General features: G+C 35.2%; 2 protein-coding genes across 8 annotated transcripts in view; one reads left to right on the forward strand and one right to left on the reverse strand.

The window, feature by feature from the left end:
* LOC138320571 (toll-like receptor 4) lies at nucleotides 1–12,159 on the reverse strand. Of its 7 annotated transcripts, XM_069263630.1 has the most exons (3): nucleotides 11,995–12,159; nucleotides 9,068–9,311; nucleotides 1–3,413 (listed from the first exon to the last, which is right to left on the reverse strand). In XM_069263630.1, exon 3 carries the CDS (start codon nucleotides 3,411–3,413, stop codon nucleotides 807–809), a length of 2,607 nt encoding a protein of 868 aa, XP_069119731.1. In that variant the 5' UTR covers nucleotides 9,068–9,311; nucleotides 11,995–12,159; the 3' UTR covers nucleotides 1–806. The 7 variants fall into 7 exon arrangements, with proteins under 7 accessions (XP_069119731.1, XP_069119730.1, XP_069119729.1 ...); XM_069263629.1 differs by lacking the exon at nucleotides 9,068–9,311; XM_069263628.1 differs by lacking the exons at nucleotides 9,068–9,311; nucleotides 11,995–12,159 and adding an exon at nucleotides 6,498–6,765.
* Nucleotides 7,297–20,737, forward strand: part of LOC138320570 (contactin-like) — a 21,743-nt gene continuing 8,302 nt past the window's right edge. Inside the window, 15 exon segments of the mRNA XM_069263627.1 lie at nucleotides 7,297–7,999; nucleotides 8,387–8,456; nucleotides 13,133–13,227; nucleotides 13,852–13,937; nucleotides 14,147–14,301; nucleotides 14,567–14,674; nucleotides 14,827–15,162; nucleotides 15,840–15,935; nucleotides 16,333–16,566; nucleotides 17,350–17,455; nucleotides 17,813–17,997; nucleotides 18,494–18,766; nucleotides 19,206–19,499; nucleotides 19,878–20,041; nucleotides 20,164–20,290. Of these exon segments, the coding sequence (XP_069119728.1) occupies nucleotides 8,396–8,456; nucleotides 13,133–13,227; nucleotides 13,852–13,937; nucleotides 14,147–14,301; nucleotides 14,567–14,674; nucleotides 14,827–15,162; nucleotides 15,840–15,935; nucleotides 16,333–16,566; nucleotides 17,350–17,455; nucleotides 17,813–17,997; nucleotides 18,494–18,766; nucleotides 19,206–19,499; nucleotides 19,878–20,041; nucleotides 20,164–20,290 (2,320 nt within the window). The 5' untranslated portion in view covers nucleotides 7,297–7,999; nucleotides 8,387–8,395.

Raw genomic sequence — 20,737 nt, forward strand, 5'->3', positions numbered from 1 at the left:
TTGGATTGAAAATGACTGCTTTATTAAAACCACGGATACATATCACTTTGTATAAAACAACCTGTTTCATTTTACGTGTGAAATTACGTATTTACAAAACTTAACTCATCAACGTTTTGTGCAACACTATTAATTAAGTCAAAGATAGGAGTACAAAAACCGCCACAGAGATTACAAACCCTATGTAGTCTTGTAGTGAAAAAACAGAATACGAAGGGTAGAAATCTCTTTCCCCATCCGCAGCCATGTGAAAGAATTATATCAAATCCAGAAACGTGTGAAAAATATTACACCTGCACGAAAAAGTATACCATATGTAAAATCAGAAAAAAAATCTGACAGAGAATTCACATGCAATGACATGTCGATTTCAATCTATGGCATAATAACTTCCCGACCCAATGACCGATATATCATATATCATGATAACAAATGAAATAGAATTTGGCACGGAAGACAATTTTCATATTTGAAAACATATTCAAAGTCACATTGTAATACTGTTAGTGAGACTCCTAATAAAGTAAGTTGAACAAAATTTCTAAAGATCTATCGACCCAATGCCATAGACCTGATAATAACACTTATACACATAAAATGCATATGGTAAAAAGCTTCAACAAACAGATATAATATATGTTAAGTAAAAGTGTAAGTTGTTCACGATTCCTTAAAAAAACAATACTCTCAAATAATGCTATATCATTATATACCTGTGTAAGAAAAAGACTAGAAATGAAGACAAGTCCACCTTCAAACACCGAGACATATAACGTTTGAATCATGTATTGAAATTAGTGGATACGTTAAGATATAACGCTGTGATGTAGTCGACACCAGAATAACTCCAGAGCGTCTCTATCTGTAGTATCAGATGGGTATATAATGCATGTTACATGCTGCCAAATTGTTCGGATAGGGCGAGGCATATCTTCCACGGGTATTTCCCCTTTAATAGCCACTATGATAGAGTTCGTACCACCTCGCTGTACCCGCTCCATATTCGCCATTTCAAGTTCAAAGTCACACCACCTTGCATTAATATAATCCTGTGAGATGATGAACAGAATTTTCTTGCTCTTTTGTAAACAGTTTACGATGTTCTGTGAGATGGATTCTCCCACTTCAAAGTTGCGTTCATGCAGACAGAGGTGTAAACTGTGTTGTAGCTCCATCGTAGGTCTCAGTTGTTGCCAAATCCAAGGAGAATCCGCGGCAGTGTAGGCTACAAATAGGTCAAAACTATATGACGTGGTGTCCTCAAAGCCAGACTTAATTTTACAGTTTCTGTAAAAGAAGTAGAGGATTCTCCATCTGAACGTATGACCTATAACGGCGAGGACGAGGGCCAAAGTCAGTAGACTGATTGCTGAGATAGAAAACTGTAACCAGAACAAATGATCATTACAGTCGGCAAAATAAGTATCGCGATGCTCGTAAACATGTTTGATACTAGCAGTAGAGCCGTATTTTAATGTGCAGTTGTAGTTCCGTGAATTATCAAACCTCACATTATGTGTCGTCATCATCCAAGAAACAAAATCAAATGTGTCGCAATTACAAGCTAATGGATTACCGTATAAAAGCACAGTTATATTGGAACCAGTCGCTTCCTTTCTACCGTCCAACCACTCCCTCGTATTCTTGTCGAAAAATGATAATTTATTATAACTGAGATCAATTTCTCTCAGTTGGGTCATTTTATATATTCCATGGGGAAATTCTTCTAGAAAATTTAATGCTAAATTTATATTCCGTAAACTCTCAAGTCCTTCTAGTGCTTCGTCTGACAGAGTGTTTAAATGGTTCGAGGAAATATCCAATTCTTCAACGTGACATATATTTCTAAATATGTAGTTATTGTTGCTGAACGCTCTATCGAGATTAGCGTCACGAATTGCCAGGTGTCCCACGTGTATAAAACTTCCGAGAAGTCTACTTCCCGAGGTGCTGAAATCTATTCCGGAAACGTCTATATACGACAAGTTCGCGCCTTTAACTTTAAAGTCCATCGTTGAAATACTAGTGTACGAAAAATCACAATGAGTCAATTTAGGGCACATCGATACGTCAACGTCACAGAGGAAGAAAAACGGAAATAAGAGATGGGACAGTCGGAGTACACTGAGATTAGCAGACGCTAGTGGAACCATGCACCTACTATCCTCTTCTTTAACGGACAAATGATGGGTTGTATCCATTACAGAAAACCCATTGTATCTGTTTTCATTACTTCTAAGATCTCCTGGGGACTGGTTTGTCACATCAGAAAATTGCATAGCAATATATGAATAATCAAATTCCTGCAAGTTTGTAGCATGTGAAATGAAATGCACAACTATAAACAGAAATTTAGGAAACGGCAGTATGAAATTATTCTCGCGCATTACAAACCGGGTTAAACAGTTAATGTTTCGAAACTCTTGAACTGACTCAACATCAATTTCAACAATTCCATTTTTGCCAATATTGAAATCCTCTACACAAAGTTGTTGCAAGTACCTTGTCATAAATTTTGTTACTTTAACGCTATAACTTACACCATACAGCCATAACAGTTTTAATGGGTTCACATTATACAAATCGAGAACCTTCATTTTCCGTGCAGAATACTTCCCATTCGATGTGACCGTTAAACCATACAGTATATCCATAGCAACAGGAAATGTTATCATGGATCTAGAGAGGTTAAGGATCTGGAGAGACGAGAAATACTGAAGGACGGCTGTCTCTACTTTGAACCAAGGCTGTATATGGACCTGGCACCCAGACATTTCCAAGGACGTTAGACTGGTCAAGTTCTGGAAATATCTAAATGTATCATTCTTTAGATGCATTATAGTACAATCCCTAAAAATCAGTGATGTAAGATTCGTCATTTTTCGAAAGCCTTGTTTGAACACGGGATTAGGTAGGAGGTCGATTGTAAGTTGCTCCAAACTCGTCATTGATGCAAACACCTTGTGGGGATAAACACTTTCGATCTGTTTCAGAACCGCCTCGGTATTAAAGGAAATATCCAAGTTCGTTAGTGACGGATTGTTGTGAAACCGTAGACGTCCAAATCTTTTGTGTAAGATGTTTATTCTGTTGTTACTCAAGGATAATGATTCTAAATATATAAGGCTTCCAAAAACTTGCCCTTCCATGCGGTCAATATTACAGCTGTCCAGCTTCAATGTTCGCAGAAGTGGAAGATGATCAAACGAATAATTCCATAATCTGGTGAAGTTGTTTCCCGTTAGGTCCAAGTGTTCTGTCAGATTGGATAGAAGAGGTACCCGGGTCAGGTGCCTATAGGTACAATCGGCTGTTCTCTGGTCTTCTGATATTGAGCAGGGATGACTTAGTACTGCATGTAGGTAAGGGACGATGAGACAGACGAGGCAAAGTTTGGTGTACATGGTATACATCTGCAAGTAGAAAGTAGATCATTTAATCTAAATGTCCAAATACATTTCGATGTTTGCTTCATTTACAAAGCATTCCAATGACTTTCTATCACATGTTCTAAACCTAGTGTCTGATTACGTTTTAACATTTTGAAATGGAACAAAACAACCATTACTTAATTTGCTAGTTCTATTCTATTTGCAAAATAACTGAAGTAAATATATTAAAAATGTAATCGGATTACATTAAAATGAAGAAAATCACGGAAAGCCAACCTGCTGTTTGAAGATGCAGACTTTTTGTGACGAATGTTCCTACACTTGTGGCCTTGTAATAATGTTGCGTTATCCGTACGAGCATGTTACAGTGTGTACCACCCTTTTATAGATAATATATATTGGTACTTCCTGGTCTGTACCTCCAGTTATATATAACTACGCATAGCCGCACTGTGGAGCCTGTAATACAGCGTACCTCTATCTAAACTTACGCCTTATAACTTACTAAAGGGAACACCATGATACACGCAATGCCACTTATATTTTGCATACGAAAGTGAAAGTAGTCACGTTACGTGCATATCGTAATAATTTTGTACGCATACTATCACATATTTTGTATCATTACCACAATGCTTTGAATTGAGCTTAAACTTAATAAAACTAAATTAAGAAGCTGTCTATAATTTATTTTGTGTGACAAACGCTACAGTGTACGTGTAAGATAACAATGTGATAATATGCCACTGCAAGGTGCCAATCGTCTTGTATTAGAAAACAAAGAAATTCATTAGGTATATAAGGTAAATGTAAGCTATGCACACACCGATCAAAATATTCCGAATAATAAAGTACACTGAATACAAAAAAGATGTATCACTATACCAGTTGAGCTGCATTACAATGTTAATCAAGAAAAGGTTGTATAAAAATAAAGGGATTCACTTTCTGTCGAACGCTTGAACTTGGTATTTTGGTACATTTGCATAAAGGATATCTGCGATTCAAAATTAAATCATTGCATCTGCTTAAAATCTAACTAGAAATTCTTTTCTCTTGTATCTATGGGTGCAGTACTGGTTTATCATGTACAGTATACTAATTTCGGCTGAGACTACATTACAATAGACGGCGGGATATTATAATGTTAAATTGCAATAAAAGCATCGACATTTTGGAGAAAACATTCTTTCATATGTGGATATGAAAGATAGACATATTCTATCCTTGGTATCACAAAATGTTGTAAAACCTTTGACATATCTTGGGTTTTACAACATTTTGTAATCCTCGTTTAGAACATCATTATCTTTCATATCTGATCGAGTCACTAATTTCCTCTTACATTTGGAGTATCATTAAGACATGCAAATGAAGTTTTGGAATTTAATGATACGATGCCAAATGTGTGATGAATATTACGTGCAGGCGTTAAGCGTCTTCTTAGCGACACCTATCGTTACAACAAAATTACAATGGAAAGTAATTCCAAAAATTATTGCTATGGCATTCGATAACTTACACTACCGATAAAGACTCCTATGACATTCGGAACTGTTTTAAGTTTCTTGAGTACTTACACTAGCAATAAAGACTCCTATAACATTCGGAACTGTTTTAAACCTCTTGAAAACTTACACTAGCAATGAAGTCTCCTTTGACATTCGGAAAGATTATAAGCTTCTTGAATACTTACACTAGCAATGAAGTCTCCTATGACATGCGGAACTGTTTTAAGCTTCTTGAATACTAACACTAGCATTGAAGTCTCCTTTGATATTCGGAACTGTTATAAGCTTCTTGAATACTTACACAACCAATAAAGACTCCTATGACATTCGGAACTGTTTTAAGCTTCTTGAATACTTACACTACCAATAAAATTCCTATGACATTCGAAACTGATTTAAGCTTCTTGAATACTTACACTAGCAATGAAGGCTCATTTGACCTTCGGAACGATTATAAGCTTCTTGAAAACTTACACTAGCAATAAAGATCCCTATGACATTCGGAAAGATTATAAGCTTCTTGATTACTTACACTACCAATAAAGACTCCTATAACATTCGGAACTGTTTTAAGTTTCTTGTATACTTACACTACCAATAAAGACTCCTATAACATTCGGAACTGTTATACGTTTCTTGTATACTTACACTACCAATAAAGACTCCTATAACATTCGGAACTGTTATAAGTTTCTTGTATACTTACACTACCAATAAAGACTCCTATAACATTCGGAACTGTTATAAGTTTCTTGTATACTTACACTACCAATAAAGACTCCTATAACATTCGGAACTGTTATAAGTTTCTTGTATACTTACACTACCAATAAAGACTCCTATAACATTCGGAACTGTTATAAGTTTCTTGTATACTTACACTACCAATAAAGACTCCTATAACATTCGGAACTGTTATGAGTTTCTTGTATACTTACACTACCAATAAAGACTCCTATAACATTCGGAACTGTTATAAGTTTCTTGTATACTTACACTACCAATAAAGACTCCTATAACATTCGGAACTGTTATACGTTTCTTGTATACTTACACTACCAATAAAGACTCCTATAACATTCGGAACTGTTATAAGCACTACCAATGAAAACTACTATCGTAGGAAAGGTTCAATTACATGTAATAAAAGACATCCATCATTTCACAAAACACTGTATTTTACCATGAATTGCGTAGGTTCGCGGAAAGAAAATCAATCTTAATTTAGAAACACTACACTTATTTAAAGATTAATACTGAAAAGAGGAATAATATACACAATCTTCCGCATGACTGTTACTAATGTGCCTGTATATCAAGCATATGAGATGAACCGGATGTGGCGTATATACTGCGACAGTCTACACTGAATAAACATCGCTAATGTGTAGAAAACTACAGAAAAAATGTCATATATATGTTAAAGATCAGTGCCAAAAATAAACTATAATCTTCAAATTAGCTGTACAGTTTTCACTAATAGACGTGGTAACAACAAGGCGTGTGAATAGTTTTCCAATTACACTTATTAGGTGATTCTTGCGCTAAGAGGCAAAAAAAGCATGATTAAAGTAAATAATCTAGAAGCACTCACCAGCGTATGTCGCTAGACCTTAAATAAATAAACCACTAAACTCCGTCAGCTATCCATGTGTTCTGCTTAAGGCGGGGATTGTCACAAGGGACGTTTGTTAATATAAAACCACTGAAAATATATTTTGTCATTAAAGGATATGTATTGGTCGTACCTAACATTGTACAAGATTTAATCAATGTATATCATCACTCCACTCTTCCAACATGATTTTTGAAAAAAAGTTATATTAAAGACATTTTCTTTTAGTTATTTTTAAAACAGGAATAAGCTATATAGTTGAACTAATATAAATATCATATGGATGTTGTTGTAGTTACCATGGAGATCCGTTATTATGGTTTTTAAAACTAATATTATAAGAATCTTTCCTACGTGGATATGAAGGATAGGGATATTCTACCTGAGGGTCACAAAATGTTGTAAACCCCAAGGCTTGCCATATCAACGTATGAAAGAGTATTTTTCTCTCATACTCGACGTTTTATTTCAATTTTACCACCATTCTTTCCTGGCATTTTGAAATAAATTAGAAAAAAAATATCGCGACTATAAGTCCATACATGAAAATTTCGTGATATTTTTAACACAATTTCCATTGTTTTTACCTTTTAAAGTAAACACAGCCTAGTTTCTCGAAAAAAACTAAACTTGAACCAAGAAAATAGTAATTTTGTAGACACTCTGACGTCATAAGGCTTTGTTGAATGGGTAGCCATGAAATACAGCCTCAGGCGTCATGAGTGTATTGCCCTGGACCAGCCAGTATTACACGTGTAGGTATGAGAGAAATATCTTTATTAAATGTCTTGTTAGATATCGACTTCAGTGTTATTGTCCGATTAAAAGACGTAAGACGGTGAAATTGAAAGATAAAACACATGTTTACATTTTAAAGCAAACGTTCGCCTTTGTACGAAAACAATGTCCAGGTCACAGAAAAAGATGTTATTGTTTTGTGTATGTTTTATTATCATACCGGCATATAATGTTATTTACTTCCTATTTGTAGGTTTTTTAAAACCAAAAACAGTTTAGAAGAGACACTAAGGAAATAAAAACCACGTGGACAATAATATTTAATGAAAATACTGCAACAATTCCGGAACACACAATGCATATAAATATATTTTAAAAATACAACAGTAAAACAGTTTAGATTATAAACATATTATTGACAATCTAATGACTCACAGATAAAATGAGGACCTGTTGATTTGATAAATAAAGGTATGAATAATCTCCGTCATTACACAAAATGGCTGTACCGTTTAAAGGATCCCGATTGTGATTTACAACATTAAAGCAGAAGGCAGCCACTCTGTTATTTCTCGAGTACCCCATAAACATGGGAAATACTACAGAACGGCAGTTTATTGCACCATAAAACAATAAATGCTACACACACGTTTGTTTCCGGCGTCTGGGGAAATCGATGTCCAATTTACCACTATTATCAAACGCTGAAATGATTTAAAACTGTTCGAGATTTGGTCTGTGAGGTAAGGTGTGTGTTCTAAATAATGCTAAATAGAATAATCATTACATTTCAATTACATTAAGATAATGCTAGTTATACGTACAGAAGTAATCTTGCAGATTTATATACTACAATTAATTCAATGTAGTACAGTGAGTTCCACATACAGTACGTTTCTTTTTCTCCGCTAAAAGTCGATACTTCCGGAAATTTGATAGATTACATGATAATATAATATTAATGTTTGCTGGGATTTTAATCTTTTCAGGTTATGGGGAAATATGTGGAATTCACAGTATTTTATCGATATTCAATATAACGTACACATACATATATATTTGTATCTTATAAGATATGATTCGTTTTATCAGATTTAATTGTTTAACCCATGTTTTATATACCTGTATAGGTGTGAAGCATGTTGTCAGTCCTTATTGTACTGACTTGTCTTCTCCAGCTGTCTACACAGGACTATCGCTGTACGTATTAACCCTTACCAATCACTAAACGATGATTACAGTCAATTAGATAAAGGAAAAACATCGTCATATTAGTGTAAGGTCTGGTATGTATAGTTTGTATTGACGTCCTTTCTCCGTTTCTAATCGAATTATTTTGCCCAGTTACTAGAGCTGTTTTAACCGGTTGGGGTTATGACAAAGTGTTACATGTTTTTTCACCGTTTGGGGTTATGACAAAGTGTTACATGTTTTTTTTCACTATTTGGGGTTATGACAAAGTGTAACATATGTTTTCACTGGCAGTGTAATGGACATTAAACTAATTGATGACAAATATGGACTTATTGAAGAACTTCGTTGTTAAATGTAACACGTAGCTTTTATTCTTATCTGTCTTTGATAAAATAGACTTTATTTGTGACATTTTTGTGTGTGTGTAGCATCCATTGGCAGTTCTAGCATTTCCTATGGTATGGCCCTAAATGACCGTTGTCGATGGGCCGTAAAACTCAAACAAATTTATGGCATGCGTTAGATATGAAAGCAAAGGAAAGGAGAACGAACTTGTAATATGAGTTTATTTGTATCTTGTCAACCTGACTGACAGTACAGCTGAATCAGGGATATACCTCTGGCTTCCTATTGCGGTAATTACGATATAGATGTTTGTGCACTCAAACTGACATCATATTTCCATATGTAAGCTCGGTTATTTGTAAATATTCGTGAGTCACTCCAGAGAAATAACATCCGCGTCTCTGTCCGACGGCTTCATAATTTAGATGAATGCTACGACAATAAACACGAGTTGAGTAACCGGACGTATTCACTTTCTATCGGATCCATACACAAGGATTGGTGTAGGTTGATAATCTGAAATTACATGTATATATAAAACTCAAAAGTGTGCATACCGTTCGAGGGTCGTTTAGATATTTTTTCCTCTGTATTAAAAACTTTAAAAAATGCTAAAGCCCATCTATGAAAATGACAAAGATATGTAGTAATATATAGATCTATATTTGAAGTCTATTAATCGAATATTACTATCTTGTCGTGACCATAAATATATAAACCTCGTCATTTCCTTATATATTTTCACATTATAGCATGGGGCGAGATCTTACAAAATATATTGTGGTTCACTTGAGCTTGTGTAGCAACTATTAAGGGTTCATAAACAAGCTAAAATGGAATAAAAAAGGAAGTCTGTCTGCTGCCACATTTACTAAAAAAGTCCAGGACTAAATGGGAATATGCCATCAAAGGAAGTAAATGTAATGTCTAACAAAAGGCGCTTAACGGTCATCTGACTACCTCAGCAATAATCATAAAGGAATTTAGATATGGTGTAACAGTAGCCATCTTCGATTTGGGATCTATCATATGACATGTTACAACACTTTGTCAAGTTCATATCAAGAATGTTTTCAAGCAAGTGTCAGCAAAATGAGAAGTTCAAAATGTGTTTTTAAGATGGCGGCTGTGGCGGCCATATTGAATTTCGGATCGGCCCGAAAAATAATAACACTTTGTTGGGACTAAGTCAGGATCATTTCTGGAATTTTCAGCAAAATCGCAATGATAGAACTTGACAAGAAATTCAAAGTATGTTTTCAAGCTGGCGGCAGTGGCGACCATTTTATATTTCGGATCGACCCAAAAATAACAATATTTTTAGGACCATGTAAATCGCACCGGTAGAACAAAAGTTTTCAAAATGTGTTTTCAAGATGTTGACTGTTGAGGCCATCTTAGATTTTGGTTTGATCCGAAAGTGTGAAATGCTTATGCAAGGCGCACGGAAGACGACGGCGGCCGAAGCATGATGACTATAGGTCATCCTAACCCTTCGGGTCAGACGACCAAATAAAAATCCAATACACGGAAAGTCCACGAAAATTAATAATTTATCATACTAATTGTTTTAATATGCTTCGTTTGTAAAGTTTCGTTTCGTATTTTTAGACATTTTGAATGTAAAGATGCAATTGTTAATGTTCGTATTACCAAAATATTTGTTACATATGCTGTTTATTTGATTTATGAAACTTTGACAATACTGTTTGTTGTAATGAATTAGACAACCTTCCGGCTAAAACACGATGTATTATATCCAGTTGAAAAAAAATACTTTTTCAAATCATTTTTCTCGATCTTGATCTTTTCATAAGTTATTGCAAATAATACGATGGCCGACAAGAGCCTGACAAAAAGATATTAATAACTGTAACGCTTTTTATCATGGTACAGTTTTTTTCACATCTTTTTATACCACGATATGGTACAAAAACATGTGAAAGTGCGGTACAGAAAGATTATAAACATCTCGAGAAAATTTAGATTACATTCATATGTATATGTACCAATAGCCGAAATGAGCCGGCAAAGAGGTGTGAAAGCTATTTTCTTTTCACATGTTTGTGTACCACTGATGGTACAAAAAGATGTGAAAGTATGGTACATAAACATGTGAAACGATTTACCTTTCATATCTTTCTGTACCATCGGTGGTACAAAAACATGTGAAAACGTGGTACAAAACATATGAAAGGGTCTGAGCTTTCACATCTTTATGGTCCCATCTGTGGTACAAAAACATGTGAAACTGTGGTACACAAAGATGTGAAAGGAGCATTGGTATGTTTTTATCAAATACCATAATGTTGTTATCAAACACCATGACCAAAGCTGACCCCGAATAGCAGCGGTTTGATTAGGGCGTCACAACAAGCGTAAAATGTCGTTAAGCACATCTGAGGACAAACAGAAACAAAACTATATTGCTATTTTTCGGGTGTAACTTAGGGCCTATGATTGTTAAATAAAACCTGTAAGATGTGGGCATTCCGATTGTATAGATAAATAAATGAAACATGGTTTCCAACATTAAAGTATTTGTTAAATTGTTTTATGGTATTTTCCCGTGAAGCTGTATACAATCTAACTGTTGACAACTTTATCGGGAAGTCATTTGTCAAACTCGGTAACCTTTGAGTCTCTCGCCTTTTACATGTTTTTGTACCATGGCTGTTTTCGACCGCTATTTTGGTACAGAAAGATATAAAAGTGACCACTCACATAAATACTGCTTTCACATCTTTGAGTACCATGCTTTCATATGTTTTTGTACCATTCATGGTATACAAACATGTGAAAAAACTGTACCATGATAAAAAGCGTTACAGTTTTTTTTCATATCTTTTTGCTAGGCTCTTGTCGGCCATCGTAAAATAACGACAGCGAACAAGGAAAAGAAAGTTGTCGATGTGATGTTTACCCATACTATACACATCCATTCGGAACCAGACGACAGGATGATATAATAAAGAAATTTACCAAGCTGCGGTGTTATATTGTAATAAGTAATAAACATATATGGAGAACTTCGTCCCATGAACATTCAAAACAATGGAATTAGTGAAGCATGTACGCAGTTAGATTTACTACAAAGTGTTGGTTAGTAGTGTGATACATGAGAGAACGAATACTCGTTTACTGTTGTAGAGGTTGCTATTTAACCTCAAATGGTATACCGATGTTAGATTATACTTACCAGTATATGTATATTCAGGATGATCACTTGAGACGGTTCCAATTACTGTACTTTGACTTAATACAAATCTACCCTAGGGTTGTCTTAAACGTAGCTTGTATACTTTACATGGTGTAACTAAATGTCCGTGATATTTATTATAGCGCTAAAGACATACTTAAGTGTAACGGCGCACAAAATGTTCAATGTACTGAGGATATTACGTAACGGATACATTGTGATTCACAGCTTGCTCCAAGGTGAACTAAACAATATACAAATATACTGTAAGCACTGACAATATCGTTTATGTGTGATTGCCTGAAGAGGTTCAAGTGAGGATATGTGTGTAAGTCAGGATGTTTTAATGCATCCACCATCTTGCCAGAATTTTAAAAAAAATGTATGAAATGGCCATTGGATGGTGATATTTCCTATATACATGGAAGATATATTTGAAAAACAAATATAATGTCATACCAAATATGGTATAGTATACGTATCAAACAAAGAATATACTTATAGGATATTAAAGAAAGTGGGAATATATGTAGAGAGAAGGGATATATTGACACAATCAGACGACTTTTGTTTCGATTCATCAGAGCGATCACATCTTTAATGTAACTTGATATCCTGCATGTACATTAAAGGCTATTTTGGGAGGAGTCCTAGATAACAAATACAATCATATTATACCGGTAAATGTTACGTCGCATTTCCTGAATAATGTGCACCATATAGCGACATTTATAACTGTAGTAGGAGCGAATACAAGCAAGGGGTTCAGACCCGGGATCTTTCAAACACTAGCCAGATGCTATACCTACCTGGTGGCCGGCGATCAACACAATCTAGCCCCGATACGGTATTCCCTTTTTAATAATGCACTTGGATCTACACACAATCGTTTATAGAAGACAGTATAAACTGAAAATGGTGTGGGTTTTTTTTATCCGCGTTGTAAGGAAATTGTCAATTATAACGCGAGAACTTAAGTTGATGTAATATTGTTCCATTCTGGTAAACCAATAAGATGTGCTATCTTTTTGTTTTTTCATATCTATATATATTTTCATGACTATATTTTAACTTAAATTGTATACCATCCTTTACCATTGTTAACGTCGAGGTGTCATGTGGTAACTTTATGTTCCAGATTGTCCTGAGCCTTGGGTAGCCTTTGAAACTCAATGTTACCTATTTGTATTTTATCCCTACCAGACGTACGATGGAGCGAAGCAGGCGTGTGGGGTAGGTATTGTTTTACATGATTTAGACATACATTTCTGTACATTGCAATGCAGGTATTTTATATGCAATGGGATTGATAACGAATTTTCCAACTTATATGATTCCTTCTCCCTATACGGGTTCTACTATAGCCAATTTCCTGGGTATCACTAAAGAAAATAAAATAATTAGCAGCGTCCAACAGGAATCTAATTCATAACCAAAAAACACAACTATAGGGAATGAGTTTTATTATCATGTAGAGAGCTATTATTTAATTTTTTAATTAAAAACTGCCTTTGCTTTTAAAAACCAACATTTTATTCCCCCAGACATGTAAACATGTGAAGACTGCCAATGTTTGGCTTTGGGGTCAGCCCAAGAGAGCTATTATGGTTTTGATAAGCAATATACTTTATATATCTTATGTATATACAAAATATTACATCTTGGTCAACAATAACAGAAGGAATAAATATATTTTAGGTTCAGATTTGGTATACATAGATAAGACTGATTTAACTAATGAATGAGGGGCGGGAAGGAGGTATTAAGAAGTAAACCTTAATAGATGATAACAAATCAAAGGGCATTATAAATTTTAAATGTCATCCTGTCTAAGAATAATATCTGACTTTTATAAAGGTCGACGGCGCCTCCCTACTCAGTGTTAACACAATCCAAGAGCACAACTTCATCAGCAATTGGCTAGACGTCAACGATGTCGGCGCGTAAGTACTCATAACACGTCACTGGGCAGTAAATAATTCCAAACATGCGAAAAAATATTGCAAAAAGTTCAAATTAGGATCTTAAACGCTTTCGAAATCCTAATACAATATTGGCCCGACTTGATATTTTCTTACACATATACCCTGAAAGCAGTCGTCAAATGAGTGTTCATTACAGCTGATTTAAATATTTTCTTGTGCATGCGCAGCTACCGTTGGTTTACAAGCGGGATTGTGTATGACATGGCCACAGGAGACTTACAATGGAAGGGGGACGGGACAAGGATACAACAGGCGGACCAGTACTGGCTTAATGTCCAGGAAATGTTCAAACCTGGTCTCCACATCGTATACACGTACGCGGGTAAGTACTGTGCTGAAATATGCAAGCAACATGGAAGAGGTTTTCTGGCTAATTGGTCATAAAGTAATTAACAAATATGTCAATATTATAGGTAGTGTGGAATAGTGATTTACAAGTAGTTACCAACATTCTAGCTTAACAGGAGCATACTCTTACTTTCGTAGAAGTTAATTTGTAGTAATTTTTCTTATCTAATTATTAAGCACCTTAAGAGAAATACCAATTGCTACTTTGCTTTATATAAATACTTTCCCCTTGACTACAGTAACTGGATACCTTTGGGGCCGCGAAGCGGAATCGTCACAAATTCCATACATTTGCGAAATCAGTATGAACGAAGCCTACCGGATAACACAGACTCATCGGGATTATGGTAATATACGACTCAAAGTCATTATATATATTGCGTTAACGTTATTATTCTCCATATCATTAACACATATTCATGCGTATTTGTATTACAATATGTTTTAGGTGCATCCCAACAGTTGACCATTTCACCATGAATTCATGTTTTAATTGCAGACTACGGAACAGCGTTCAGGGACCCTGCACTGGCTTCTCGAGGCCCAGACATGATTATCCAGCCAGTCAGTTTAGTAGCAGTAAGTACAGCTGCCAGTGCAAGTTTTGAGTGCGTTGCCACCGGGAATCCTGCACCTACATACACTATTGTTTTCATTGACAACGAAAACAACCGAACTGTAATATCACCGGAAGCTGACTCGAGGTACACAGTAACTAATGGAAAGGTAACCATACAGTATCCGGATGAGAGAAACGATTCTGGAACGTACCAATGCATCGCCGAGAATAGTTTCGGGGCTATTTTAGGAAACACAATGCATTTCACATTTGGGAGTAAGTGTAATTTTGAGCATGTTAAGATATTAGTTTTAACTTTATATCAACACAGAAATCACAACCACTTTTTTTAGATTATATAAAAAACATGTGAAATGGTCAACGTATAAGCAAACATAATTAAAATGAAACAAATCACAAAATGTAAATAATGAATCGTATCAAGCGAATGAAGCCAATAACGACAATTTGCGTTTTAACACATAGAGTGAAACTTCTGTCAAATACACATATAGTATACTTCTCTTCTGTATAGCTTTTACCTTGTTATCTATAATTACAAAGAGAAGTAAGTGGTGTCTTTGTACATATCTGAAACAGATTTTCTCTATCGTAAAGTTGGAGGAGGAATAATATTGTACATTATCTTTCTATTTCGTTAAATATGTTTAATTGTGACATATACTAATACAATGTTTGGTGAATTAGTATACCGTGGCTTTGCCTGGTTACTAACCGGTTTTGTATGACAATGTAGTAAAAAATCAAAATATAATTACCACAGATTGCTCAGTTTTTGTCAGTTCTCCATGCTCTAATCCATTAGTATATCTGCTATTTAAGACAGTGCATTGTTTAATTCACAGTTATATCAAAGTGAATGTTTGATAATTGTGCAGCAAAGATTTGTCTTTATAGGAAATTAAGTATTTTGTCTACTTATTTGATTGAAGGTCTCGGAAGTTTCTCTAATGTTGACAGAGAGCCTGTTACCGCCTTCTCTCATGAGAGTGCCCAAATAAACTGTGTACCGCCAATCCACAAACCAGGTAACTTTAGCTGACACCACATGTTTTTCAGAATGTCATAGTTCACGTTTTTCACTACACTGTGTTTTGTCATATAAAATAGATCTATCTCGTTGATATTTAAATGCTATATTCGTCAGAGGGTATTGGAAATAATTTGTAAGGCATTTAAAATACATAAACAGACAGTGATAAAGACAGGGTAGGAAGATACAGTAGACAAGTTGCTCTTTATTGTCCATACTATTACAAATTATAATATTAACACAACCTCCTTTTATACAGCCATTCTTAGGTTTGCACGTCAAGAATTTGGAGGATCTTCACTTACGACGGTCATTTATATTTAAAAACGAAACAATTAACACATAAACCAAACCACATATAATACACTGTCCTTTACGTTACCTCTGTACAGCTGTGACGTACCAGTGGCTGAGGTGGAGGACAGGGTCCTACGTCCGCCCAGATCTCACCCCTTACATCTTCATCTCACGGAACGGCAAGCTGTATTTCTCGGTCGTGTCTAAGGAGGACGAGGACGAGTACTTCTGTATCGTAGAGCTGACTTCCAATAACGGAGCCGCCATCGGTACGAATCAGCCGCCGAGTAGAACAAGCCGTCCAATCCTGCTCAATGTCATACAACAAGGTAAGGATCTCACTGACAAATTCACAAAACGTTTGCTAGGAACTCAGACAATGGAAAGCTATGACTTTAACTAAGCTCAAATGGAATTTTATATATAGGAAAATGTTTTAGCAAATTATTTTTTTTAAATCCACACACACAATGGAGCAGAAAAAGGTTAACGTGACGCTACCCAAATTGAAACACTTTTGAAATATGTGATACAGGATTTTCAGTTTACATTTTTTATGATGTCTATACATTTTTTAATCAAACTTTATTTAGAAGGTGTTCAATTTCGGGTAACCGGGCATGTTTCAAGCTCTCTATTTCAAATTATATGCACTGCTGATAAGTAGATAACTCATGAAATTAAAACTGAAGTCATCTATTTGTGGAAAGTTAAGAGAACAATCTGAATCCATGCACAAATAGAAAATTTTCACTATTATCTTCAAAAAGTGTTCCAATTTGGGTAGCGTCACGTTAAAGCATAGTGGCATACCAACCTGATATTCCATGACTTCCCTTTCATAACAAAAATGTGCCAATCTTTAGATCGATAAAAACATTAAAACGTAGTAGAATGTCAAAGTAGTGAAATCATTAATTATGTGATAGACCGATTAAGGAAGAAGTATTGATACTTATCATATGGCACAATGGTATAACAAAAATGATATAAAAGATGCGGTCCTTAACTTTCCGTGAATTATCAAACTATTACTAGAAATGATTATGAATCTAAAGAATTGTACTGTACTGTTAATTTATGGCCTTATACCATATTGTTATCTATAACAGTGGAGACACTTTGGGGTCCGGAGATTGGTAATGACTTTCCTGCTGTCTTTCCCGCTCGACCAGTGAGAGGACAGAACGTTTACCTGGAGTGTCTAGCCTACGGCAGGTGAGAACATTGAAAATAAACACATGTGAGTTCAATCTACTGAATCACTGCTGCTTCATGGAATGAGTAAAATCATTTTAATCTTAAGAATTAAATCTTATGATGATGCAATGTTATAATAATGTCATGATAATGCATTCATAGTCTACATATACATGTACATTTACACAATAACGAAAGCGAAAACATAAAATCGACTAAAAGAATAAATTGATACATGTAATAAGATTAAAGATGTTCGGTTGGGTAGTATTTTTTCTTTTTGCTTCATCAGGCCCACGCGCAAGAACAATAAGAAAATTGATGATACAGATTTCTAAAACGATATTATATATGTAAAATTTGGTGACATTCTAGCATGACGATCGAGTACTCCTGGACTCGGCAGTTACTTCCCCTACCAACTACAGTTAAGTCATTAGATCATAACCGAGTCTTGATGATAGAGGGCGCACAAATCGAGGACAGCGGCACCTACACGTGTCATGCATCTAGAGGCTCTAGTGTTAGGGTGTCCAAATCCCTAACTATCAATATTGAAGGTTAGTCACGCTGAAAATGATCTCAAACATAATTTCAAAGATATGTTTAAGCATACACAGAAGTCTAATGGTATATTTATATGGCTCTGTCGCCATTGGTATGAATATGGCCCTATCGCCATAGGTATGAATAGTTATTAAACATTTTTAAATAACAATCTGCTCTTAGTTTCTAGGGAGTTGATGGTTACAAGACGACTCAAAATAATGGATAGATATGTTTTATATCTTAATAAAGCGAATTAAAAAAATCATTAACGTTTTGCTATAAATAATCCAATTTTGCAATTATTAGATATTTATACCTGCTGTTCAACAAGCAAAATGAAAGGAATGAAATGGAAAATTGACAAACATACTGGGAAAGCGCAGTGTAGAATCATTGTTGATGAGTGTTATTTAGATGACGTTCATAGCGAAAAATAAGGTAGATTCATATATAGTATAATATAATTTTAAGACATCTAAGTATATCGTCGAACTTTACTTTACACAGCGAAGCCATTCTTCAGCTTCCCCCTAGGTGACCAACACGTAGACATAGGGAGCCAACTGACGTGGCGATGTGAGGCCAAGGCACTACCAACACCGACGTACGCCTGGTACAAAAATGGTGTCAGGATCACGAGTGTCCCAGGAGAGATAACGATCGCCAAAAATGTCATGTTGATAAACAACCTGGACCCTGTGAAACATAACGGGATGTACCAGTGTTCAGCAACAAACGTGTACGGAGAGGTGTTCACTGAGGGACAGTTACGGGTGCTTGGTAAGGCGAAATAAAAAAGCATTGACAGCGTGAAATAGAATGAATGCCCCTCAGTTTATTATTGGTTTAAGAAAGTTTTAACAAATGAACTGATGGCATATATGAGCATATTCATATATGCGATAAACGATCGGATTTGTCCCAGGAAATTGTCACCACAAATGTTGAAGGGATCCAAATGAAATATAGTATATTCTAATTGCGACACTGACAGACGGGACATAACCTTGATTAAAAGTTCATATGTTTATTATTCATTATAAAAATTCGATATCTAGATCTAATATACTTTAAAGACCAGTCTTCAATTATGTTTTAATTAGATATTGAACTTTGAAGGCGTGACATAATTTATGGGACACCCTTTACAACTACTGTACTTAAGAATTAATCGGGAGAGGTATTATTAAACAAAAATTATTTGCCATGTTGAAATTAGCGTTCCCGCCATCATTCGTGAAAAAACCAGTGGAGGAGAGAATGTTTGCAGCAATAGGCGGAAATGCTACTATAATATGTGATCCGGAGGCTGCGCCGTTTCCGACATTTACATGGCGGAAAAATGGTGTCGACCTCGGCCTGAACCATGGCGACACGACGTCACGTGTCCGGATGTTACAGAACGGCAACCTGTTCATACAGAATGTGGGACAAGGTGACGCAGGGGCTTACATGTGTTCAGCAGAAAATACCTACGGGTCTGCTTCTAGCGCCGGAGTATTGGACGTTACATGTGAGTTACAGGCTAGTGTAATGTAAGGAAAATCAATTTTGCATTAAATTGGTGCTATCTAAAGCATGAAAATGAAATGAGTAACATTTATACAAAAATGATTACTTATTAGACAATGCAATCAGTTGAAATTGATGAATAGAATTTTATAATGTAAGAATGTTAAAATATTCATGTAGTTGTAATTGATTATTACAGAAGAAAGTTTATAGTAATTTCTATTGGTGTACTTTTCAGCATAAATTAAAAACCATACATATTGTTTCCAATTATTTTACTTGTAAAACAAAATCTCTTATTGTCAGTCTTTGCTTCATTTTAGGTAATTTAGGAACTACTTACTCCATTTTTAACATTTTTGTTGATTACATATTCCAGCAAGCACGGTGATCAATATTGCACCACAGCCAACATCAGTGCACGTGAACAACACGGCTTTCCTCACGTGTACAGCCTCTGCATCAACTGATATAGAATTCGTTCAGACATGGAACTATAATGGAAAGTCAATTGATCTTAAGGACAACCTACACTATTCATTGGTACCAGCTTTATAACATACCTGCATATCAAATTCGCTAATCTGAAATTATAATCACACGTGGCATAAGATTTTGATATATGTTATATAACCAATAGTGTACACTACTTAATTTACTTGAAGGGAACATCACAAAATGTTCAGGGTCTATACGTACGGCTAGCTCAACTCAAGCATGCGGGGGACTATGAATGTGTCGTCATGACAACCATGGACATATCACGTGCTACCGCTCGGCTGACAGTTTTAGGTAAAGAAAATATTGTTAATGATTTTTGATTGTTCAAGAAAAAGTATACAGTGGCGTCATCAACATTTGAAACTAACTATATCCATTCACTGTTGACAAAGAAGTTATGGAGGATAAATAAGGTAAACGTTGTCAATAATTAATATTAGATAAAACTAGTAGACATCATAAAATCTGACGGAATATTGTACGTAATAAAACGCCTGATTCATCAATTTGAATCTTAAACAAACAAGAACAGTGTATCCAAATAACGAATCAGACTTACCTCAGATATAAAACGTGACATTGTACAAATGAGTATTGTTTCGATCTTTCTTTACACGTTTTATATATCAATCCCATCCATGTTAAACGATTGATTAGGATGGTATTGTCATCAATGATTTTCAGATAATGTAAAAGGGTATGCCTGTGTTCCGTATCTTACCTGTCGTCTTGCAATTT

The sequence above is a fragment of the Argopecten irradians genome, chromosome 4, assembly GCF_041381155.1.
Source record: "Argopecten irradians isolate NY chromosome 4, Ai_NY, whole genome shotgun sequence".
Lineage (NCBI taxonomy): Eukaryota > Metazoa > Mollusca > Bivalvia > Pectinida > Pectinidae > Argopecten > Argopecten irradians.